The sequence below is a fragment of the Protopterus annectens genome, chromosome 13.part0, assembly GCF_019279795.1.
Source record: "Protopterus annectens isolate FY-2018-M chromosome 13.part0, PAN1.0, whole genome shotgun sequence".
Taxonomy (NCBI): domain Eukaryota; kingdom Metazoa; phylum Chordata; order Ceratodontiformes; family Protopteridae; genus Protopterus; species Protopterus annectens.
The window spans coordinates 1185980631-1186004524 of record NC_056747.1 but is presented as its reverse complement, the minus strand read 5'-3'; the positions used below and the strand labels follow the sequence as shown (position 1 = coordinate 1186004524).

Sequence of the window (23894 nt, the reverse complement as noted above, 5' to 3'; positions counted from 1 at the left end):
TTAGGGTTGGGCTGTTATGGTTTAGGGATTTGGTTTTATAGGGGTCACCTGAGTGGTGTCTAGGGTTAAGTGTAAATGTTAGATAGTGCTATGATCTGATATTAATGCTGTTTGATGTGCTAACTAGCTGCCCTAAGCTTAGTGCCATGCAAAGTCTTTCTGCATTACAGGTTGAAGTCCTAAGTACAGATTTTATAAATTTGCTGCTATGCAGGGTACTGCTAACTGCTGCTGAGCAGTGAACAGCTCAGCACAAATGCACCTAATTTATAGCAGGCAGAAAAAAAGTGCAAAACTAACTCTCATGCCCTCTGGCCAATAAACAACTACACTTTCAGCTCCCTGGAGTGCTTCCCAACCCTGGCAGACCAGGTTTCATTACTACTACCACTAGAATGGCAGTCCCAGTCTTTTTAGTGATAAGCACACTTTGTTTAGCCCAAAGTGAAAAGCTACCATCTAGCTACAACAAGAAATTGTCACTTCAAGCCTCCTGCATGTTTCCCAACCCAGGCAGACCAAGCTACCTTTCTACTGCCACTAGAATGCAGATCCAGTCTTTTTAATGTAAAAACACACTTTAGCTAAGCCAAATGTGAAAAGGTATCAGAAACAAAAAAAAAAAACAAATATAATTATATATTTCTATTATTATAATATAATTTACTTTGGAGGTATATTTTAAGAAGTCGGGGTATCCCAAGATATCCCCCCATTCCAAGGTGCTGTGAGGTCAAGTTACTATGCACATATGGGGTTGAAGAGGTATAGAAACACACTGAGAGGTGCAGGTTGGGTTTGCCTCAATGGTATTACAGTGGCTTTCAACACTCACTGTATTTCTTTGGAAATAGCAGTTTATTTTTCAAAGTTGAGGGATTCACAATTACTGGTTTTGTGCGTCTAATAGGAAGTCCTGTCCAACCCTAAACTGAAAAAAAGAAGGGGAGCAGGAATCACTATAGAGGGTTCCCAAATGGAATAAGATATTTTCTTGTATTATAACACTTGTGAGTCTGCTGTAAAATTGGAACACTCCATATAATCGAACGTTCATGATCTCAAACATGTTTAACATCAACAGAAGTGATCAAAACTCATTTGATCACTTCTGCTGCTAAGTCTGTGCAAGATTGTGCACAGTAGGGACTGGGGAAACTGCCCTTTCACAGCTGTAGAGCAATCTCAGATATGGCATATATAATTATCAGGGGGTGTGGGGGCGCGCATAAGGGTTTTGTTTCTTCACTGTTTTGGCTTTCAGTCTTTTGGGATTGATCGTTAGCCATATAAGATTTGTGTACTTCATTGTTTAGAAGTGCATCCCATAAAACAGGTCTTCAAAGATTATTGCTATTTATCTCAGATCTAAACATTTCTCATTTGGTTTTCTTGTGTGAGTGATACTTAAATTATTGTTTTAATCACTGTTATAAAAGTCTTAACTACGTTTTGTGCAGTCTTCACTTGTTTAGATAGGAAAAGTGACCATTTATTTATCCATTTTCTAGGACCCTATTTAACCTTCAAGATGGCGATGTCTATGGTTCCCTCCCCATATCAATTAGATGAAATGGTAAATGACAGATGGTGCTCTACTGAGGTAAGTGTTGCTGTTTTATTGTGACTTGTAAGTTGTGTTTATTGTGACAGCTGGACTTTAGTTTAACTAAGCAGTACTATTTTATTGTGACAGCTGTACCTCAGTACAGGTAAGCAGTGATATTTTATTGTGACAGTCATATCTTATCACAGGTAAGCAGTGTTGTTTAAGTGTGACAGTTGTATCTTAGCTCAGGCAAGTAGTGCTACTTTATTGTGACAGCCAGACTTTAGTGCAGATAAGTTATATCCAAAAAAAGTCGCAGATAGAGACTAATACTCAGCTGCTAATATATGTTAAACCACAAACACTGTAAAATAAAGCAACAGAGTAAAGCAACATCCATTTCCTCATATAAAAAAATCAAAGTTTAATGTAAAAGACAGAGGTAAGTGCTTTCACAAAACAGCTTCATCACACCTACAAAAAGTATATACTCAGAGGGCTCATTTTATAAAAAAACTCCCATTCACAAGATTGAGTCAACCAATCATAAAAGAAAGTGAATTAGTCAATCAATTAAACACAGCTCTGAGTATACCAAACATATTATGTCTTATAACAAACATAATATATAAAATATATATATATATATATATATATATATATATATATATATGTATATATATATATATATTTATATATATATATATATATATATATATTAGAACTAAACACATTCAAATAATACATCTAAAAATACATGCAAAATATCACACTTTCAGTGGGCGACCCTTCAAGATAGGTTTAAGGGGGACTTTCTCATTGAGTTCTCTGCCATGATCTGCCCTTAACCTAATTATCCATTTCACCTCCCTTGTTTTTGTATGATTATTCGCATCTCCCTCACGCAGATCAGGGTGAACCATATCTATTACCATAAACCTGAATACATGGTCTGCCCTTCAGTCATAGCATGTTTAGAAAGGGCATTATTAGTTGAACGAATATGGACACTATAGACATGCTGCATAATTCTGTCTTTGAGTTGCCTGTCCATCTTGCCCACAGAAAACACTCTACAGATCACACAGTAACTCAAATACACAACATGCGATGTCATACAGTCTGCATGAACTCTGAAGGTATACTGTAGACCTGTGTCAGGATGTATGAAAGTACCACTAATATCAATATATTCACAGTAGTTACACTTCCCACAAGTGTTGGTCACACCCCCAAGGAGACCACCATGTCAGTGGTAGATTTAACGTAACAAAGTAACCTCTTAAAGAGACTTTCTGTTCTTATAGCAGAAGCTTGGTGTAGTTCCTACCAGGCTACTTATATTGGGGTCAGATGTTAAAATACCACAGTGTTTCCTAATGACAGGTGATATTGTCCCAGTATCAGAAGTTTAAGAGAGGGTCATGGCAGTAGGTCTACCAGCAACTGGTACAGACCTATTAACCTGATCATCTAGTGGTCTATGAGAAAAATAGGGTCTCCTTACTGTACTTCTCAAACGAGGAATCGTGTCCAACTCCCTATTGATCTCCCTTAAGCCATATCCTCTTGTACATCTCTCTCTGAGATCATATATCTGTCTCAAAGCCTGTATCTGAGGCATTAAGCCTAGAAAGCTCTGATCCCTTGGCCTCTGACTATGTTCTTGAAAACATGCTTAGGATGCATGCTGCATCTGTGTAGGAGGGTATTCTTGTAACACGTCTTCCTATATATGCTAGTACCAAGTTTCCTATCAGTGAGCCTACTCACAGTAATATCTAGAAAGTTTATCTCCTTGCTGATGTGAAAATTAGAAATAGCTGCCAACTTCAACTTAATGGTAGAAAAACTTGAACAAGACTGAAACAACTAAGCAAGAAAATTTAAAACAGATTCTATAGGAGTGGAAAAGGGATCGAGTCCTCAGGATTCTGCCCACATTTCAAAACTTCTCCATTTACTGGTATACACGTTTCTAGTTGAACACTTTTGAACTACAGCCTCAGAAAGCTTGGGATTTCTGGCTATCAAGGAAATTAGTGAAACCACTCAGTTAACTTGAGGGACTGAAGATGAGGGTAGGGGGGTGGTCCAGATCCACTGGATGAGAAATGAGATCCAGAATGGGATCCGGTATGCAATGAGATACTTCAGAAGATGCCAAAGGAAGGGAAACCACACTTGATGAGGCCAGAAGGGAGCTAGGAGGATTATAGTCACTCTGCAGTGGGCTGCCTTCTGAAGAAATTTTACAGTCTGAAGAACCAGGGGATAATTTTACAGGAGTCCCATGGGCCAAGCAAACAGCAGAGCCTCTGTGGGTGACTGTCCTGGATGGGAAACAAAGGTGTAATAGGTGTCACACTTGGTGTTGGATGAGGAGGCAAAGAGGTCACAACACAGAGTGGCCCAGCAATGGAAAATCTTAGCTGCAATTCTTGGATATAGAGACCACTCATGAGGAAGCAGAATGCTCCCGCAGAGGCTGTTGGCCAGAATGCTGGACTTCCCCAGAGCCGGGATGTGCATTGCAACCAGAAATCACCCACTGCCAAACACTCATGGCCTCTTGACAAAGAGGATAAGAATGTATTCCCCCCCTTGCTTGTTGTGATGCCAGACAAATGACATATTGTTCATCTGTATAGAAATCACAACACTGGGGAGGGCATCCTGAAAAGTCTGCAATGAGAGGAGGACAACTCTCATCTGCAGGACACTGAAGTGGATTTCGGCCTCCACAGAAGACCAGGACCTTTGAATTATCCTCCCATCGAAATGCCCCCACCCAAGAAGGAAGACATCCATGATGACTATGGCAAAAGGAAGGGGAAATACAAACAGTCTCCAATTGTTCACTAAAGAAGACTGCAGCTATCAATGAATCTGGTCATAACATACTTTTTCAACCATACTGGAAAGTCCATTGAGTAAGCCAGGACAGACCACTGTACCACCTTGGTCACGCACTCATATGAAACCTGGCTAGAGAAACCAATCCTATAGATGCTGCCATGGGGCCTAAGAGTTTCAAAACTGCATAGGCTTTGAGAGCACAGGCACTGACAATACTTGAGAATGAAGGCTGATCACTCCTGAGCTTGGCAGCCTGGTAATTTGACTGATTGCATCCAAGTGACAACCTATGATCACTAATATCTGAACAGGTTGTAGGCTTGACTTTAGGCAATTGACCATAATGCCTAAGTGATTGCACAGCTGGAGTAAGGTATTCCTGGCTGTGATCAATAATGTTCTTGTGGGAGCAGTAAGGAGCCAATCGTCCAGGTAGGGGAAGATGTGGAACTCCTGCAGCTGGAGCCAGGTTGCCACCAATGTCATGCATTTAGTGAATACCTGGGGGTTCTGGTGAGACTATATGTCAGGACCTCAAATTTGTAGTGATTGGCCCCCAGCTGGAAGTACAAGAACCTTCTGGAGTGCCTCTGTATCTTTATATGATGGTAGACATCCTTGAGGTCTACTGAGCACATCCAGTCATCCTTCCTCAGCAGAGATAAAATGGACTACACTGTGACCATCCATAATTTGAGCTGTTTTACAAAATAATTCAGTTTGCTTAAATCTAGAATAGGTTTCAGGTCCTTGTTTTTCTTTGGTACCAAAAAGAATCTTGAATTGACCCCAGATCCACATTAGTGTGGTGGGACCTCTTAGATGTCTCGGTTTGCAAGCAGCTTGTGAATATTTAATGCTGCTTGTGGTTTTGATGGAATGGAATGTCAGGGAGACATCTGTAATGAAACTTTGGATTTTCTAAAAAGGGAAGAGTATAGAATCTGGCTATCACTCAACACCGACATGTCTGAGGTGATGGCCTCCCAAGCTTCTGGGTGAAGAGCCAAGTGACCCCTGACTGCCTCCACAGCAGGACAGTTGGGCAACCTTTCAGAGCCACTGAAAGGGACCACCAGAGAAAGCTCCACAGAAAATCTGATTCTGTGGACTGCCCCTGCCCTGAGGGCTGCATCTATTATGATCCCTCCCCACCCCCCAGTCTTGGGAGGAACCCTTTGAAATGTGTCCTGAGAAGATTGCTAAAACTTCCTGAAAAAGAGGCATTTGCTCCCTTCTGATTCCTTGCAAAGGTTCACTGAGGGGTAGCAAAATGTACTCCCATGGTGGACAGTATCTTCTCTTGCTCACTCCTAGTCAGAATATCCTTAATTTTTGGCCTGAACAAAGAAGAGCCATAAAACAGAGTGTTAATGAAAGATGCCTTGAAGCAATCTGCAAAGTTGCATAATCACATCCAAGAGTGGCAACAAATAGCTATGCTAGAGTCAGCCACTCAGGAAGCTCCACTGGCTGCACTGGAAATATCTTCATGTAGACACTGGTGGCAGACAGTAGGGTTCACAACTGAGTCTCCAGCATTTTTTGAATCTCCTGACACTGCTGCATCTTAACATTTTTTGACACTTGAGACACCAGGTCACATTGGAGTCTAGTCAAGTGCAATAGGTAATTAAGTGCCCTCAATTCAAATGTCGTGGAGGCATAGGAGCACTTCTCTAAAGGGTCCAAAGCCCAAGACTGTATCCAGAGAATGGACCAAAGAGCTGTCCTCGGAGATCTCCCTCTTGGTGGCAGCTGGCACTACAATAGCATCCACGGCTGGACTTTTACTCCAATGCAGTTGGTCCTTGAGAGGAGAATTTTATACAGCTTCTTGGGAATGGGTTCCACCATGTTGGGTTTCTTCCACACCTTCTGGGATAGTAGGTCATTAAGCTTGCCCAGGGGGAACCACCTAAGACATGGATAGGCCCACTATGAAGGCCTCCAAAAATACTGACTTGCCTGGAGAGGAGGCTTCAGTGGTACAGCCTCCATATTAGTGAAGTAGCTCCAAGAGATGGCCAAATGAGGGGTCATCTCTTGGAGACCCCTCTCCTTCCTCGAGATCAGTATCCTCCATGAGACACTCCTTTGGGTAGTCAAGATGTTTCTTCTTACACCTCTTCTTCTCTGAAACCTCCTGCTCTGATGACACTGGAGGAGAGTGGGAAGAGGCAGGATGTTCCACTATGGGAGCAGGTTGGAGACCAACTGACATAGGCCATCCGGTAGCATGCTGATGACTGGTCTCATTCCCAAACAAGAAAGGGAATGGAACACTGGATGGAGAAACCTGACCCATCTCTGTAGAGCAGAACATCCTTTCCATAATGTCAAAGGTAAAAGTGGATGCTGGCCTCCCAAAACCAAGGTTCCCAGTACCCAAAGATACTAGAGATGCTCCCAAACCCAGGGGAGCTATGTATAGTCCCGACATTGAGACTTGAGCCAATCTGTCGAATGCCGAAGCTCCAAGTGTCTAGTTCATACTTCTTTACTATTCTGATTTTTGTAGGATGTCTAGACTTTTGTCTCACATTTCTGGCTTGTTCCTCAAAAATGTGTGATCTTCTGGCAAATCACTGAGGAATGAAGTTACCAAATAATGACATGTATTTGAGTTTCAGACTTCATACCCTTCAAAAATGCATGCTAATGCTAAGTCTGTCATTCTATCAACTTTCAGACTTTGTAGGAGCAATATTTAAAAACTGTCCCTATTTTTGGACCTTTATCCCCTCTTTACTTTAGCTCTGTCCAGAATTCTTGTGCTAAGAAATTGAGAGGTATGGTCCAGTTCTGGGAATCAAGCTCTCTGAGAACCTGAATCAAGCCAGGCAAGCAGTGTTCATAAATCTAAAAATAGTCCCAGAAAGGATGCCACAACATGCAGCTTGACATTATAAATGTATTATCCGTGTGTGTGTGTGTGTGTGTGTGTGTGTGTGTGTGTGTGTGTGTGTGTGTTTAATTTCTCCAAGTTTTTTGGGTTTCTAATACCATGATGGGAATGGACCCCATTCCTAAGTCAAAGTACGATTAAAGTTCATGAAATTAGTATTGTTTCACTCTTTGATGTTAGCCCAAAGTGCTCTTCGCAGCACCTGCAATGTGCCCAGTAATGACTCCTTCTGCAATTCACACGGTGTTACATGAATTGGTAACATCTAAATATGACTGTAAATTCTTTTTTATAAGACCAGTTGCTCCTACTACTATTGGAACCTTGTCTGAGTATCTTTCTTCCACATGGCTCTCGTTTCTGCCTGCAGATTCAGGTATTTTATGACTTTGTGTCTCTCTGTACACAAGACACTGTAGTCACTAGGTGTGGCAATTTCAATGATCAATGCTACTTTTGTCTTCTTTTCTTGGACCACTATATCCGATTTTCTAGCATCTATCTTTTGAACTGTTGGTATTGGGTGATCCCATGTAATATAAACTTCATAATTTTCTATGATTCTTTGTGGCTCATGTTTCCAGTGTTTTTCAGCCACTTTGATATCATAATGTTTGCACAATCTCCAGTGTAACAGTCTCGCCACATTATTATGCCTTTCAGTATACAGTCACTCTGCCATTAGTGCATCGCAACCAGCAACAAGGTGTGTGACTGTTTCCAATTCGGTTTTACAAAACCTACATTTGTCTGTTTCTCCCACATGTTGAATGGACTTTGTAAACCAGCATGTACGTAGCCCACTATCCTGGGCTGCCAGTATTAGCCTTTCATTTCTTGATGTGAATTCACCTCTCCTTAACCATTCCTGCATTTGTTCTTGATCAGCATGAGGCTCTTCCAGAAGTTTTCTATACTTGCAACTATATTTATGTTTTTTCCCCATTTCTTGATTTCATCTGGTCCTTCACCTTATATTCTTTATTTTGTTTTTTAGCAAGTTCAGTTGCTGCCTGGTTTTTATCTACTTCTGGTTTAATTTCCATTCCTGCTTGACGTCGATACGCTTTTGCTAAATTAAGCAGAGATGCCATCTTAGATTTATTCTCCTCATGTTTCAAAACTTTTACTACATTTGGATCCTGTGGAGTCCCACAATTGCAGATCTATACAAGTAATCAATTTCAAGGAGGCCCATCCCTCCTTTGGAGTGGGGAATATATAATCTTGGTATACACTGATTTTTATAAATCATTTGGTGAGCATGAAGCATCCTTCTTGTTTTAATATCCAATCTATCCAACACTTTTCGGGGCCAGTTAATCACTCTAAAACTATAAGTAAAGACAGAAAGAGAAAACTGATTTATGGCTTGGATCTTGTTCCTAGATGTCAATGCTGTTTTCAGGATTAATTTAAGTCTTCTAAAGCACTCCTTACTGAGTTTTATTCACATTTGTTCATGTTTTATTGCTGATCCTTCATCATTTCCCAAGTATTTATACATTCCCTCTTGCTCAAGTTCTTTTATATCACATTCTTGTCCCAAACTGATGTTTTCCTGGTGCTGCAGTTTTCCTTTTTTAAAGGTTGCTTTTGCACATTTGTTAAGACCGAATGACATTCCAATATCATCTGAAAAAGTTTTGACAACCTGCAGCTGTGTTTTCAGTTCCTCATCTGATGAGCTATACAGTTTTAAATCACTGACAAAGAGAAGATGAGAAGCCATTAGACTTTGTTGTTTTCTAGAAGCCAAAGTGTAGCCATAGCCTAAGCTCTTAAGTAAACAGCTTAATGAATTAATGGCAAGGCAGAATAACAATGGTGACAGAGAGTCACCATGGAATATCCCCCATTTGGATTTTTATCCCTGGGATAATAATCTGTCCTTTATCATGGCTTAATTGCAAGGTGGTCTGCCACTGTTTCATAGTTACTGTAATGTAGTCAATCAGTGCAGGGTGTATCTTATACATTTTTAAGCACTCTTCTATCCATGAATGTGGGATACTAACAAATGCTTTTTTGTAGTCAATACATGCCATACTTAGATTCTTCCCCTTCTTACAGTTCTCCACTATAACTTTGTTTAACAACAAATGATCCTTTGTTCCATATGACTTTCTTTTATTGCCCTTTTGTTCTATTGCCATAATTGAGTTTTCTTCTAAATGACTATAAACTCTGTCGGCGTCAGTTCCTGTATGTAGTTTATACTTCATCTGAAGACAAGTTATTGGTCTATAATTTTTAGGGTAGCTTACAGGTTCACTCTTAAGTAAGACATTGTTTTTCCTGTTGTTAACCAGTGCAGTGTCTGTTCAGGGTGTGCATATAAATAGTTCTTACTCATGGTTTGATATTAGTGCAAAAAAGTTAATACTTTAAGCCAAAAGTTAGGTACTGCATCTGGGCCTGGGGTTTTCCAGTTAGAGGCTTTTTTCAACTTTGTTTCAATCTCTCTGGCTGTTATTTCACCCCATTTCATATCCTGTACCTTTAAAATTCTTATTCTTTCTTTTACTTCTTCTATCCATTTATCATCTTTGTTATGTTCCACAGGATCTTCATAGATACTTCTCCAAAATGTACCTACTTCCTCTTTTTTTGGCAGTCTTTCAATTCCTTTTACCTTATTTCCCAATTCACTATAAAACTTATTTGGGTCATCAATAAATTGCTTATTTTGTGCTTTTCCCTTATATTTATCTTTGTATCTTCTAAGTCTTTTTGCCTGTTTTGAAATTTTTAGTCTGTTATCTCAATTAATGCATAATAGATCCTGGTCTGTTCTAATACTGCGCATTGCTTTTATCACATCTATCTTTCTTAATATTTTTGGTCATCTGTTCCCTTTTCTATAATCTTCTAACAATGACATTTCTTGTCTTAGCTGCTTTATAGTTTTCTCTGTTCGATATTTCCATGATGGTATTCGCTTTCGCCCTTCTTTTCCCTCACTACCCTGTGTTCCTGTGATAGAACTTTATCAATTATTAATTTAGCAGCACAGTAATATATTCTGTTTACTTCTGTTATATTGCATGGATCTCTATGGACAGTCCTAATTACTGTGTTCATTTATTTTATCAAGCTTCTGACTTTTGAGGTTTTAATTAACCTTATGCAGTCTATTTCTCTCATTGATCTTGAAATATCTGTCTTTGTCTATTAACTCAAGCAACTCTTCTCTTAACTCATTTTCTTCCATACTGAGGGCACATCCCTTGTTTTCCATTTCCTGTGGGCATTCTATAGAAAGTTCTATAGCATCTTCCTGTGTCACATTCTCTTCAATTTCATCCTGTGTCATCTGTTGTTCTGTCATATGGGAACTCAATGGCCTATCACTCCTCAACATTGACTGCATCAGAGTTTCCACGGTTTCCTGTTCCTTTCCTTGCTGTCTAGCTTCAAATGAACGTTTATACTGGTTTCCTGTAGAAGGCTCCAAAATATCTTGATATGGCACCTGATCAGTTGCTTCCTGTTCCACTGGTTTCCCCTTAATTTGGATATCCATTGCTCTATCCTGTTGTGGTGCTTTCTGCATTTGATTTTCTACACTAAATCCTTCTCTTTGCAGCTGTTCCATTACCTCAATTTCTATTTCTTTGACTTCTCCATTACTAATATATTTTTCTACTTTTCCTCTTAGTCCTCTTATTTTTTGTATTGTAAAGTTTTTCACATCTGGATTCCTTTGCTTATATTTTTCTTCAAATATCTTTGGTGCTGCTCTTTTTGTATTAGTTAGTTTTGCTTTCTCCTTTGCATAAATATTATACCATATTAAATCTCTTTTCATTTCCCCTGTCCATATTTCTTCTTTACATGTCTCCTGATCTTCTTGCTTTTCCTTATTCTGGGGACTCACTCCATCATGCTGTGATGTAGTCTGTTTTAGACCTTCTACATTAAATCCTTCATTTCACAGGCACTCCATAACTTTAACTTCTATTTCTTTAACTTCTGCTTTACTAATCGTCTTTTTTACACTACATCTTTGTGCTATTAATCTTTTTATTTTGAAATTTTCCATATCTGGATGCCCTTGCCTGTATTTTTTTTAATATCTTTGAGACTGCCTTCTCTATATTAGTTAACTTGGCTTACTCCTTTGCATAAGTATTGCACCATATCAAATCTCTTTCTTTCCCATGTCCATATTTCTTTTTTAGATTTTTCAAATATCTCAAGGTTTTGTTGTTTATATTTCCTCACTTCCTCAGAGGCTTCTTTTTCCAAAGAGATCAAAGTTTCTTGATCTATGTACTGTTCTTCAAAAATCTATTGCATTAATGAAAGCAAATTTTTATTTGAAGCTTGTGACAGTTTTTCCTGTGGAAGTATTTTTCTTTCCTCTAATTTCTCTCTTAATCATTTTGTATATCTTATGTCTGGAAATTCTGGGCTTTTTACATATGCACATGTATGGACACGTGTGTGTGTGTGTGTGTGTGTGTGTGTGTGTGAGAGAGGTGATGTACATCTATAGCTATATATATATATCTATAGATAGAGGGGGAGAGAGAGAGATGAATATATAGTATGGCTGTAGTTCCAGTGGTTGAATGAGTCAATGTCATAGTCAGTTAAAATGAAGCAATGTCAACCAGTGATATAATTAGACCTCCTGAAGTCAACTATAACACTGTAGTGGTGATTGCTTGTGGTCACAGCTGTGCGACCATGAAGTTACTGCACATAAGTAAGGAGGGTGTGGAGGAGAATTGCCCACACTGAGGAGGCACAGGGGGTGAAGATTCCCCCCTTGAATTTTTTAAGTGTGCAGGAATGCTCAGCTGAGAAATGGAAGCGATTGTTGGAAACACTTGCGTTTTGAGCTGTTTCATAATGCCAAGAAGGTACATGCTGGAAGGAAAGATGTGGCCATCTTGTTATCTGTTATATTTGGAGAACAGTCTAATCGAATTAAGAACTGTGTTATTTCAGAAAGCTGGAATGGTTCATGGTTGGGGAAGAAATGGTACCACTTGACACTATTCCTTTCACTACTGTCATATCTGTAGAATCCCTAAATGAAGCAGGAGACTGATGGAGTTCATATACACAGAATCTATGAGTTTTAGCATATGCAGTAGCGTTAGTTGCTGAGCTGTGAAAGGAAACCTGTTAAGTATGGTTTCACAGTTGTATGTGATCTGTTGCCTTGTGATCGATGCTTTGAAGGTCAATGACTGTGTACTTTGTCTGATGATTAGGGCTCACCTTTCTTTTTCTCACTCTCTCTCTCTCTATATATATATATATATATATATATATATATATAGATATATATATATATATATATACACACACACACACACACACACACACACACACACTCGTGCGCACGCGCATGTGTGTGTGTGTGTGTGTGTGTTAGTTTCTACATGTATATATACATACTCTAAACTATGATGAGGTATCGTGAATTAAGATACATATTAGTCTCCTAAAAGCAGAACCTTTCATCTGATTATTGCAGTTTTGACAGATTTAAGTGGATATAAACTGGATAAATATTTTGTGTGGCTGAGTTATGCTTACTGATTTTACAAGACTTGTAATCTTGGAAGTTTTTTGTTTTCAGATAAAAGTGGTGAAGTTTTCCTTTATATGGACTATAAACAACTTCAGCTTCCTCAGCCAAGAAACAAGAAAAGTAATCAAAAGTTCAACCTTCTCATCTTGTGCAAATGACAAATGGTATGCCCTGTAGTCAAAAGCATTTCAAGCTACAGGATGTGTTATTTAAATCACTCATAGAAAAGTGAATGCCAGAAATGTTATCTGGAAAAGGGAAACAGCAGAACTATTGCTTGTCATATTACTTGTCAATGGGATGCAGAAGTGCAGAATGAAATGGTCAGAAACACACACACACACACACACACACACACACACACACACACACACACACACACTTGCATATATATATATATATATATATATATATATATATATATATATATATATATATATACACACACACACACACACACACACACACACACACACACACACACACACACACACACTCACACTCACACACTTGCACACACACATATATATATGTATACACACACACACACACACACACACACACACACACACACACACACACACACACACACACACACACACACACACAGATATAGATATAAATTTTATACTAAAGTAATATCTCATGAAGTGGTAGGTAGGGCTATAGAAAAAATGTGATGTCTCTTAGCAGGTCTTGTTATAATGAAACAAAACTAGTTACAGTACATAACATGCAATTAATACCTTTTCTAACAGGTGTCTTCAAGTATTCCCAAGTGGTTTGGATAAAGAAAGTGAAGACTTCTTATCCGTCTTCCTCTTCCTCGTCAGCTCTTCAAAACGTAAAATCACAGCAAAGTTCAAAATATCTATTTTGGGTGCAAAAGGTGAAGAAGCTATAGCAAGGGGTATGTATCGTGTTTTAGAGTGAGTCAGTCACAGTGATGTTTTATACCAGGTGTTCTATAAATTAGAGTCTAGGTAACAACATTTTTTGTCAGTAGTAGGGTTTTATTTGTTCTATCTATACTGTTATCTCCCTTGTATGATGTCTCATTCAGCGTAATTATAACTTCCTGCCTTTTTTGTGTTGTGGGTGTTGATGCATTTTTTACTGTAAAGCTGTAACACACATATCTCCCAAGATAGATTCAATGATGTCATCTTCCTGTAGTATAACACCATGCAAGCAATAATGTTCAACAGGGTGTGTGTTACTGTGTAAATAATGCCTACCCAGGGGTGTTCTCAGGGCCTCTACACCCCTGAAAGGGCATTATTTACACAGTAACACACACCCTGGAGGACATTTGTGTGCTTAAAGTATGGGCTGTCAGTAAAATTGTTGTGTTTTACGTATTTAATTTTTTATTACTATATCATTATTTTTGATATTTTTAATGTAAAATAGTTCCTCTGCCTAATGCTTCAAACTTGCTGAAGTATATGTAAATGGTGTTGGAGGAAGTATTTCACACATAAAATGTAAGATTTTCAAAAAATGTCCCGATATTTACAGCATTTTTTGGTTCCTTGCTCATCAATTTCTTTTCTTTTTTTTTTTTTTTGTCAATTATTGAAAATTGAAGTCAATAAATACTGATGTGTATTTGAGTTTCAGACAGTATTTACTTCAGAAAATGCATGCTAAAAGAAATCCTTTTATTTTAGCAGCTTTCTAATTTTATATCAGCAATGTTTAAAATTTGTTCCTATTTTTTTTGCCTTTGCTCCCTCCATACCTCTCTCAATCTCTAAGCTCCAGAAATCTGGACAAATTACAAAATAATGGGGGGGGGGGGCAAAGGTCTAAAATTAGGGGCAGATTTTAAATATTGCTTTTATAAACTTAGAAAGTTGCTAGATTAACAGGATTTGTGTTGGCATGCATTCTCTAAAGGATAAGAAGTCTGAAACTCAAATGTATGTCACCAAGTAGTGACTTCAATCTTGTACAATTTGCCAGAAAACCACAAATTTTATGAGGAACAATCCAAAAATAGTAAGCAAAATTCTGGACATTCTGTAAAAATCTGGACATTTGAGAGGTATGGTCCCCCTTTATTGTAGGCTTTATCCAGATTTCTTGAGCTAAGAGGAACAGAGGTATGCATACCTCTTAACTACTGCTGCCACCGGTCAATTGCTCTCACTCTTACACACACACACACACACACACACACACACACACACACACACACACACACACACACACACACACATACTTCCGCTTTCATGCACACATACACTAACACACACAAGCATGCACATGTCCACACACACACACACACACACACACACAGGCACACAGTTTTAAATGCTTTTTTCCATTTTACACTTACTAAACAGCAAAAATGCTGCTTAGCAAGTGTAAAAAATGGCTCAATTAATCTCATTCTCACTTTCATGCATGCACACACACACACACACACACACACACACACACACACACACACACACACACACACACACATACATACAAACATACATACATACATATATACATACACACACACACATATAAACAAACATACTCTTTGTTTTCTTTAACATTCTGTATTTATTTTAATTTCTCCCTTGCTAAGCAGCACTCGCTAAGTAGCACAAGTGCTGCTTAGCGAGTGTAAAAATAAGGGTGACCGTTAGCTTCCTTACTGTCTGAGCTTCATGGCACCTTGACATGTTGCTGTGAAGCAGTGGACTGGTTTTTCAGCAGGCATTACTTGTACATTAACACCCTGATGGAGAAGATTCATTCTCCACTTGGGGTGCCGCTGTATGTGTTGTCTGTTTTCTAAAAGGAAATAATTCTCTGAAGAAAATGCTAGGTAAGGCAATATCACCCTCTAAAAAAAACAAAAACAAGTAATCTCCGTGGTATCTCCGAAGTCTCAAAACAACTCACTAAACAAGTGTAGTGGGTCCAAAAACAAAACAGTGTAAGAAACTTCTCTGTGTGGAAGATTTTTCAGTCCATATATCTCTAGTTAATCACTGTATATTAATCAGATTAGACAAAGGTAGTAGAAGTAGCGAACTTAAACTCGTCTTAAGTAAAAAAAAAAATAATAAAAAATATATAATTGTAAAGAATTACTAAGTATTTGAAAGTAATCTAAGCAAGGCAGGCAGTCTGTTTCCAGTCAAAAATCCTTTATTAAGTACACAGACAAGTGATCCAAGTAAAACAAAAATAGAGTAATAGTTTCCTCACAAGCTTTCTAAATATATATATATATATATATATATATATATATATACTTTTTATCAGGCAAGGGAGTGGTTTATTGTGCTGTAAAACAAAGTGTTATTGGTACACATGTTAAATTCACATCCCTTCCCCTATCAGTGTGACATTTGAGCTGGTCCTGCCCTACTTAGTAGCTGTCATAATAATATAACCCTTATGTACTTTAAATAAAATTTATAATGATGTGGTACCTCTTATTTAACCAGATTATTAAGTAGATTATTAAGTCTGTGATTTTATCCAAGACAATATACTACATGGTGGAAATGTATCAACCTTAGTGCATTTGGCAATCAAAAAAAAAAATATATATATACATATACACTTTGCATGTAAAAATCAATTGTAAAAATCATATTCTATTTTCATAACCTATTGTTAACAAAGATCGCTTTCGTCCTTCTAGACTTCTTCAGGTCTGTGTACAAGAACCCTAAAAACTATCTATAAAAATATATATAATTGTATAATTAGTATTGTTATTACACATCATTTTGAATAAAATGGAAAAAAGAGAACCAGAAAAAGAAAAAATAATAAGAAAAAATGTATGATAATCGAAACAAAATATGCACTTAAATTACAACTGATTTAAAATGGTATTTAAAACCAACTGATAGAATAAAATAAAATAAAATTAGTCATGTAAACAATGTGGCAATTTTCTAAGTTCCAGTGCACTTTTAATTGAACAGTAGTAGTTTAGTCCAGGCTTCCTAAAAAGAGTCCAGCTTTAATTGCCACATGAGTTCATGTTTTTCCAGAATATTCAGTATGCCTCCTTCAAGATCACCCATGTCTATGCGATCCAGGATCTGAAACTTAAAATCTGTGTGTCCTTTATGAAGAGAAGGGTGTTTGGCTAGTGCATTATTTTTGCATCCAGAGCAGATTTCTGACAGATGACATGAAATCCTACGCTTGACGAAAGCAATCTTTGTTAACAATATGTTATGAAAATAGAATGTGACTTTTACAATTGATTTTTTACATGCAAAGTGTATATGTATATATTTATATATATTTTTTGATTGCCAAATGGACTAAGGTTGATACATTTCCAGCCATGTAGGATATTGTCTTGGATAAAATCGTAGACTTAATAATCTACTTAATAATCTGGTTAAATAAGAGGTACCACATCATTATAAATTTTATTTAAAGTACATAAGGGTTATATTATTATGACAGCTACTAAGTAGGGCAGGACCAGCTCGAATGTTACTCTGATGGGGGAAGGGATGTGAATTTAACATGTGTACCAATAACACTTTGTTTTACAGCACAATAAACCACTCCCTTGACTGATAAAGTGTATATATATATATTTAGAAAGCTTGTGAGGAATCTATTACTCTATTTTTGTTTTATTTGGATTGCTTGTCTGTGTACTTAATAAAGGATTTTCAACTGGAAACAGACTGTCTGCCTTGCTTGGATTACTTTCAAATACTTAGTAATTCTGTTCAATTATATATTTTTTATTTATTTATTTTTTGACTTAAGACGAGTTTAAGTTCGCTACTTCTACTACTTTTGTCTGATCTGATTGCTATACAGTGATTAACTAGAGATATATGGACTGAAAGTCTTCCACACAGAGAAGTTTCTTACACTGTTTTGTAATATCACCCTCTCTGATGCTTATTTATTATATATTGTAAAAATGTTATTACCCAACACTCTTATTGAAAATAATTTAGTTGTTAATGTTTTGTTTGTCGAGGCAATTGCCATAGCTGCAGTTTACATCTTGATAGACACAGCTGACATAGAAACTTGGAGTTGTGCATGTAGAGAAGGCAAATGAAAATATGGAGTTTTGTGTGTTATTTGGTTTTCAAAAATTAGTTTAAACTGTTGCTATGCCATTGTGTAGTTCTGAGATTTTCAGAAAAGCAAAGTACTAGGTAAAGTTCTTGGCAAAGAAAATTTTAAGTATCAAGTTTTCCAGTTGTGATGATTTCATATAATAAATGATGAATATTTCAGGTAAAAAAATACATCTCTGTTTTGTAGCATAAAAAATTGCAAAATACAAGGTAAGAAATGTTTTAGGTTACTAAAACTTCTTAGATTATAGAATTAAATTTTGTATCAGACATTCACAGTGGTTACTGTCCTTGGCTATGTAAATAATGAACAACCCATTTTCGGGGGGGGGGGTAGGGTCAGAACATTTGCCACTGGTTTTCTTGGCAATGTAATTTTACTGCTTGCAGTGATCATCTGTAAAAGAAAGTTCAAAGAAGATGCACATTAAAAGAGGGGCCATAGAACTACCTAATTTTGTAGATGAAGCAGTCTTTAATTCATAAAGAATGAGTGAGCAAAACACTGTTCACTATGTTTTCATTCTTTGCCTGTATTTGTGAATGGCCAAGTTGTCCTCACCACTTACAGTGATTGGCTGCATATTTCCGTTGGGGATGGGTGCAAAAAAATAATCACAAATTCTTCTAAACAAATTGCAGGCTGTAAATACATTTAATTGTAAACCTAATGCACCAGTTCATTCATTCATTTAAAAATGAAGTCTTGCTTTCAGCAGCTCTTGCTTTTGTGCTATTTTATGAATGGCAATATTTTTATACTCTATTGAGTGATTGTCTGGTCATGGTGGAGGCAATGTGGAGTCAGTGGAGAAAACTGCAGTCCTTAATTCAGAATGAACAAATGAGTATAGTAGATTTCTGATCTGACACAGTAAGCAGATAACTGTGATGGTGAAATGGCTTGTGCAATATCCCAGACATTCTGGCAGAGATAGTCTTTGCCTTATTTTTATAGTTAAGTTCTGCAGATTTTACTAACAAGATTCAAAGTGGAAAAAATACATTCATCCCTTTCTTATTTCTGTATGTGAATTTAGTTCAGTAGGGGTGTATTCTACAAACCATCATATTCAAACTGGCCATAGGTCCCATTGACAAGTTACTGCACCCTACCCCAACCAGCATCATTCCAGTTTTTCCAGGACTTACTTTCCATCAGTTGGTAGCTACTCCCCCTCTTTCAATCCTAGTGACAAATCAAGACTAGTAGAAAAACCTGTCAGAACCCCTTGTTATGAGGTCCTCATTACAAATAAACCAAAAAAGAGTGTCCATGAAAACTCAAGCACATTTCCAATAATTTTGATGAAGAAGTAATATTTCCTCCGTAAGCCCCAGAGGATCCTAAATCAGATAATCTTAAAATGAATGCAGGTAAGGGGATGATGACACACCATCAGTCTTCCATTTCCACAAAGAAAGTTGCAAAAGGCCTGTAGAACAGTGGAACTGTCCTCCAGGATTGGCTCCAGTGACTAAGAAGGATGGCTAAATCTTCTATTATCTGATGAAGTACTTAGTGTGGGTAGAGACTCCCAAGCCAGATCTTTCCATATCAACATAAATAGGACCCTACACCTCTGTGTACATCAATCTATCTCATGGACAGAGAGCATTTGCCTCTTGAAAGGCTGGTAAGGTGAATGCTTCTGCTTTTTACTTTGTGAGGGTGTTAAACTACCTCACTCAGATGATGTATGTTCAGTGAGACCAGGAGTGGCCTTAGGTCAACTGGTGCCCTAGGCAAAAGGGCTCCACAGTGCCCTCCACCCACACCACCCGGTGCCCCCATCCTGGTCTACCTACACTAAATAAATACTGGAAAAGTGCCCCTGCTACAGTGGTGCCCTAGGCGGCCGCCTAGTTGGCCTATGCCTAAGGTCAACTATGAGTGAAACTTACAGGAAGTGTTGCAGGATGTCAATAAAATGCCTGATGGTGATCTCATGGAAAGTTTCATGGATGACATCTATAAATTCAACAGTAGACAACCTGGTTATGTCATTATAAAACATCATGACCCTGCACAACCTTACACTGACACTCCTGGATAAACCCACCCCACTTGTGAAGGACATTAACATTTTTTGCCCTTTAGGGACCCCCTGCTATTTCAGCCAGAAATAAATGATTGATTAAAATCTATGCAGAAAAAAGGCAGATCCGTTCTACAGTGTGAGTGAGACTTCAACTTTCATGGCACTGCTTCACCCAGTTGCAGAGGAGTGAGCAGAGATCTGGTTCCTCCCAAACCAACAGCCCAACAGCAATAACTTATAGAAATCCAGCAGAGTTTCTTGGAAATTTACCAGTCAGGGTGCTGGTAAGAAGGGCAAGGACCTAGATATTTTTCATGGGGGCTATGGACATTCCCAGGCAGTTAGCAGGACTCAACCTAACTACCCTCAGATGGAAATGTTTCCTACGTGACCTATGAATGAGTAAGCGAAGATATAGCCAACGCTCTTATAATATTCTTTTCTCTCCTCTAACACCATCTCTACTCTTGTCAGATGTCCTCCCCCCAAAAAAAAAGCTGTGAGAAGGAAGCAGGTGCATATGCCATCCAGGAGATCCTGCAATACCAGCCGAGGTACCACTATTTCAGATTCTTTTCAGTCCAAAAGTGGACATGAGTTCTAAGGCTGGTACTGGATTTCATGGCATAAAAATCTTCCTTCAGCAGGAGTACCTTCACATAGGCACATATCAATCTCTCTTTCCTGTACTGTTCAAATGAGACTAGATATGCACAATGCTTACTTACACATAAAGATTAGGAAATTGGAAGTAATATTCCTTTTTTGTTGACTATGACACATTTATCAGTTCACAGTCCTACCATTTAACCTTACTTTTATTTCTAGAATGTTCACAAAGTGTATGTTGGTGGTGGCCATTTTCACTGCAAAGGTCAAAACTGTTTCTCTGCTTCAATGTTTGACTCATGCTGGCTAAGAGCTGAGACTGCCTCATCTGGCACATGAGTCTTTGTTCCATACTGTACAGCCCTTGGGGATCACATGGACATCTATACTGGTGGATAGTTCCAAGAAGTCCCTTGATATGCAAAGACTTTGTGTATCTATCTCCATATGTAACACTTAAAATAGATATTTCCTCCTTGGGGTGAGTATGACATGACAAAGGCAAATAACACAGGAACTTTGGTTACAGAAAGAATCAAAACTACACTTTAATCTCATGGGAAAGGAGGCCACTCATCTTTTTCAACAAGCTATACAGGAGTGGATTCCCATGGCTGCTTATCCATTCAATCAGACAATAAGGTATTTTTATGGTACATCAACAGACTGGGAGTTATTCACTTCACTCCCCCATGGAGAGTGTCAATGCAAGTTTGACAGCAAGCCTTGAATACAAAGAGATATTTCTCTGTAGCCCATAATCCAAGGAGGATGAGGAACTGTCTAATAGAGAGGTTGATCAGCTGCACCTTCATGCCCACAATGGAATTTCAGCTCTTCCATATCAAGCATATTGTTCAAGATGTGGGTGAACACCTAGTTTTCAATAATTTTCTTCCCCACTGACACCAAACGTTGAACGTTCTTGTCCTAATTTCTTCACCAGCAGCAAGAGCAAGACTGCCTTGTTAAAGAACTAAGTCAAAGGTGTTCTGTCTGCCTCTTCCTTTCTTCCTTTGATACTGAAATTTCATCTTGAAGCCAGTGATCCTGGTAGTGCTTTATTGGCACAGACAAACTTGGTTTTCCTTGCTTCAGTAACTTTTTCTAGCACTCCTGATTTGACTTATTTATCAAAAATGCATGTAGGCTCACATCTCTAGGAAAGCCCATCTGGACCTTCACTTGCTGAAACTGGAAGCATGGGTAGCTGCTAGATCAGATCAGAAGAATTATCAGGTAAAGTGCATTAAATTAAGATGTCCTTGTAATGTCCTTCTACTCAGAAAATATGCAGGATCAAATGGAAATTGTTCAATGTGAGATTCTAACAGTGATGTCACTAGAAGGAGAAGTGGAATACATCTCTGTTGACTGGTTTAAAATGCTTGGGGAATGGGACACAGGAGGCAGCCTTCAAGGAGACTTGGCAAAACAAGTAGGGTGGCATATAGGATAGCAACTAGGATTTAACACAAATGTTGCTGGTTTCTGGGACTTCCAAGATGGCTGCACATTGATATAGCTTAATTGTAGCTCTCTATACCTCTCAACTGTACAGATTTTCACAGAATGTCTAGATTTTTGCCTCATATTTTTGATCTTTTCCTCTTAAAATTTGTGATTTTCTGTTAAATCACTGGGATGATCTGAGGATAGAAGTCACTAAATAATGATACATATTTATTTTTCAGACTTCATATCCTTCAGAAAAATGCATACTGAGGCAAACACTGTTCTTCTAGCAGCTTTCTAAGTTTAGAAGAGCAATATTTAAAATATGTCCCTATTTTTGGGTCTTTTTCTCCCCATTCTGTCAGGCTTTGTCCAGATTTTTTGCACCGAGAGGTTGAGAGGTATGTAGTTCTCCCAGTGGAAAAACAGAAACTTAGCAGAGAAAGCTAGTGGACCTAGATTTCTGGGTAAATTTCAGTAACTAGCTAGTAAGCATACTGCCTGGATGCCAGAAAAAAAGAAATACAGAGGACTTGAAGGAAAATCAGCAACAAAAGGCAACAAAAAACACTAACTGAGAAAAGTATTGTAGCTGTTCAGCAAAAAAAGCAGTGCAAGCTCCAGACATGGCTTCCAGTAACCCAGAGGAAAGTATAGGGCAACTACACACAGACTTGACTAAAATAAATGAAACACTGATGGAGTATATCAACTCAAACAATAAAAGGCTGGACAAAATGGAAGAAGCTTTACTCAGATAAGGTGATAAAACTACAAAACTCAGAGGTCGAAATGAAGAAAATGCTGGCTGAATATAAGACTACACATGAAGAGATGTTTCAAAAAATAATTGAATTAGGGGACGTGTAGCATGTAGGGATAACCTGAGATTTTCTGCTGTACTTGAGAAGCAGGAAGGAACAGAATGCACAAATAAGCAACTGGACTGGTATTCCACAACACAAATTGTTAACTGAAAGGGCACATTATGTGTATGCTCTGAATCTGGCTGTGAGAAAACAACCTAGGTCTTTACTAGTAAAGATGCAATCTTACCAGCAGAAGGTGTTGATTCTGACAACACTCGGGCAAAAAGACAAAGTACTAAAAGTGGGAGACAGCAGAGTGTTTGGGAGAATGACTACTCATTGTACACCAGCCAGAAGAGGAGTAAATTTATTCCATTCATGGAATGTCGAGAAGTAGACAAGAGAGTCAAACTGTTTTACCCAGCTATCTTCAAAATATTTTTCCATGGAGGAACAAAATCATTTTTTAATGAAGTACATGCTAAGGAAGAAATACAAAAGTTTGTTTAACAAAAAGCGACCTGTGAAACAAAAGGATATTCTGCTTCTTGTTCTTCTGGTAATAAAGACCATAGAGAGACTGTCCCAGTGAAACATTTTCCAGTGTTTCAATGGAAAGTGCTTAAGGGAGGAAAAAAAAGCACAAGAGTTGACTAGAAGAATCAAGAGTACATTGGAAATGAAGCAGAAACAAGGTTTGGGAGATGGAGATGATCAGAAAAGAATAAGAAAATCTGGAAATATTGGACTTTCTTGGACTTTGTTAAACTTGTAGGGGACTCTAAAGCATGTACCCTACTTCATGTCATTAATGTTTGGAGAATAAAATTAGTAACTTGAAAATGACAAATGTGGGATTAAAATAATTATTTATTTATTTTTATTTTATTTTACATTTGTTGACCGGGCTAGTCTAGCTGGATACATGTCCATTTTCAGTAGAGGCCCGGGGAGATAAGCTCCACTTATAAACTTTACTGATGCTAAGTATAAAAACTGTTAAGAACTAAATTCTAATATAAAAAATA

At 37.9% G+C, this 23894-nt stretch overlaps 1 protein-coding gene across 1 annotated transcript in view; it reads left to right on the top strand.

The window, feature by feature from the left end:
* The first annotated feature begins 12864 nt into the window (after positions 1 to 12864).
* LOC122788032 (speckle-type POZ protein-like) overlaps positions 12865 to 23894 on the top strand; it is a 123764-nt gene continuing 112734 nt past the window's right edge. Inside the window, exons 1-2 of the mRNA XM_044054953.1 lie at positions 12865 to 13031; positions 13626 to 13777. Of these exons, the coding sequence (XP_043910888.1) occupies positions 12865 to 13031; positions 13626 to 13777 (319 nt within the window). The remainder of the gene's footprint in view (positions 13032 to 13625; positions 13778 to 23894) is intronic.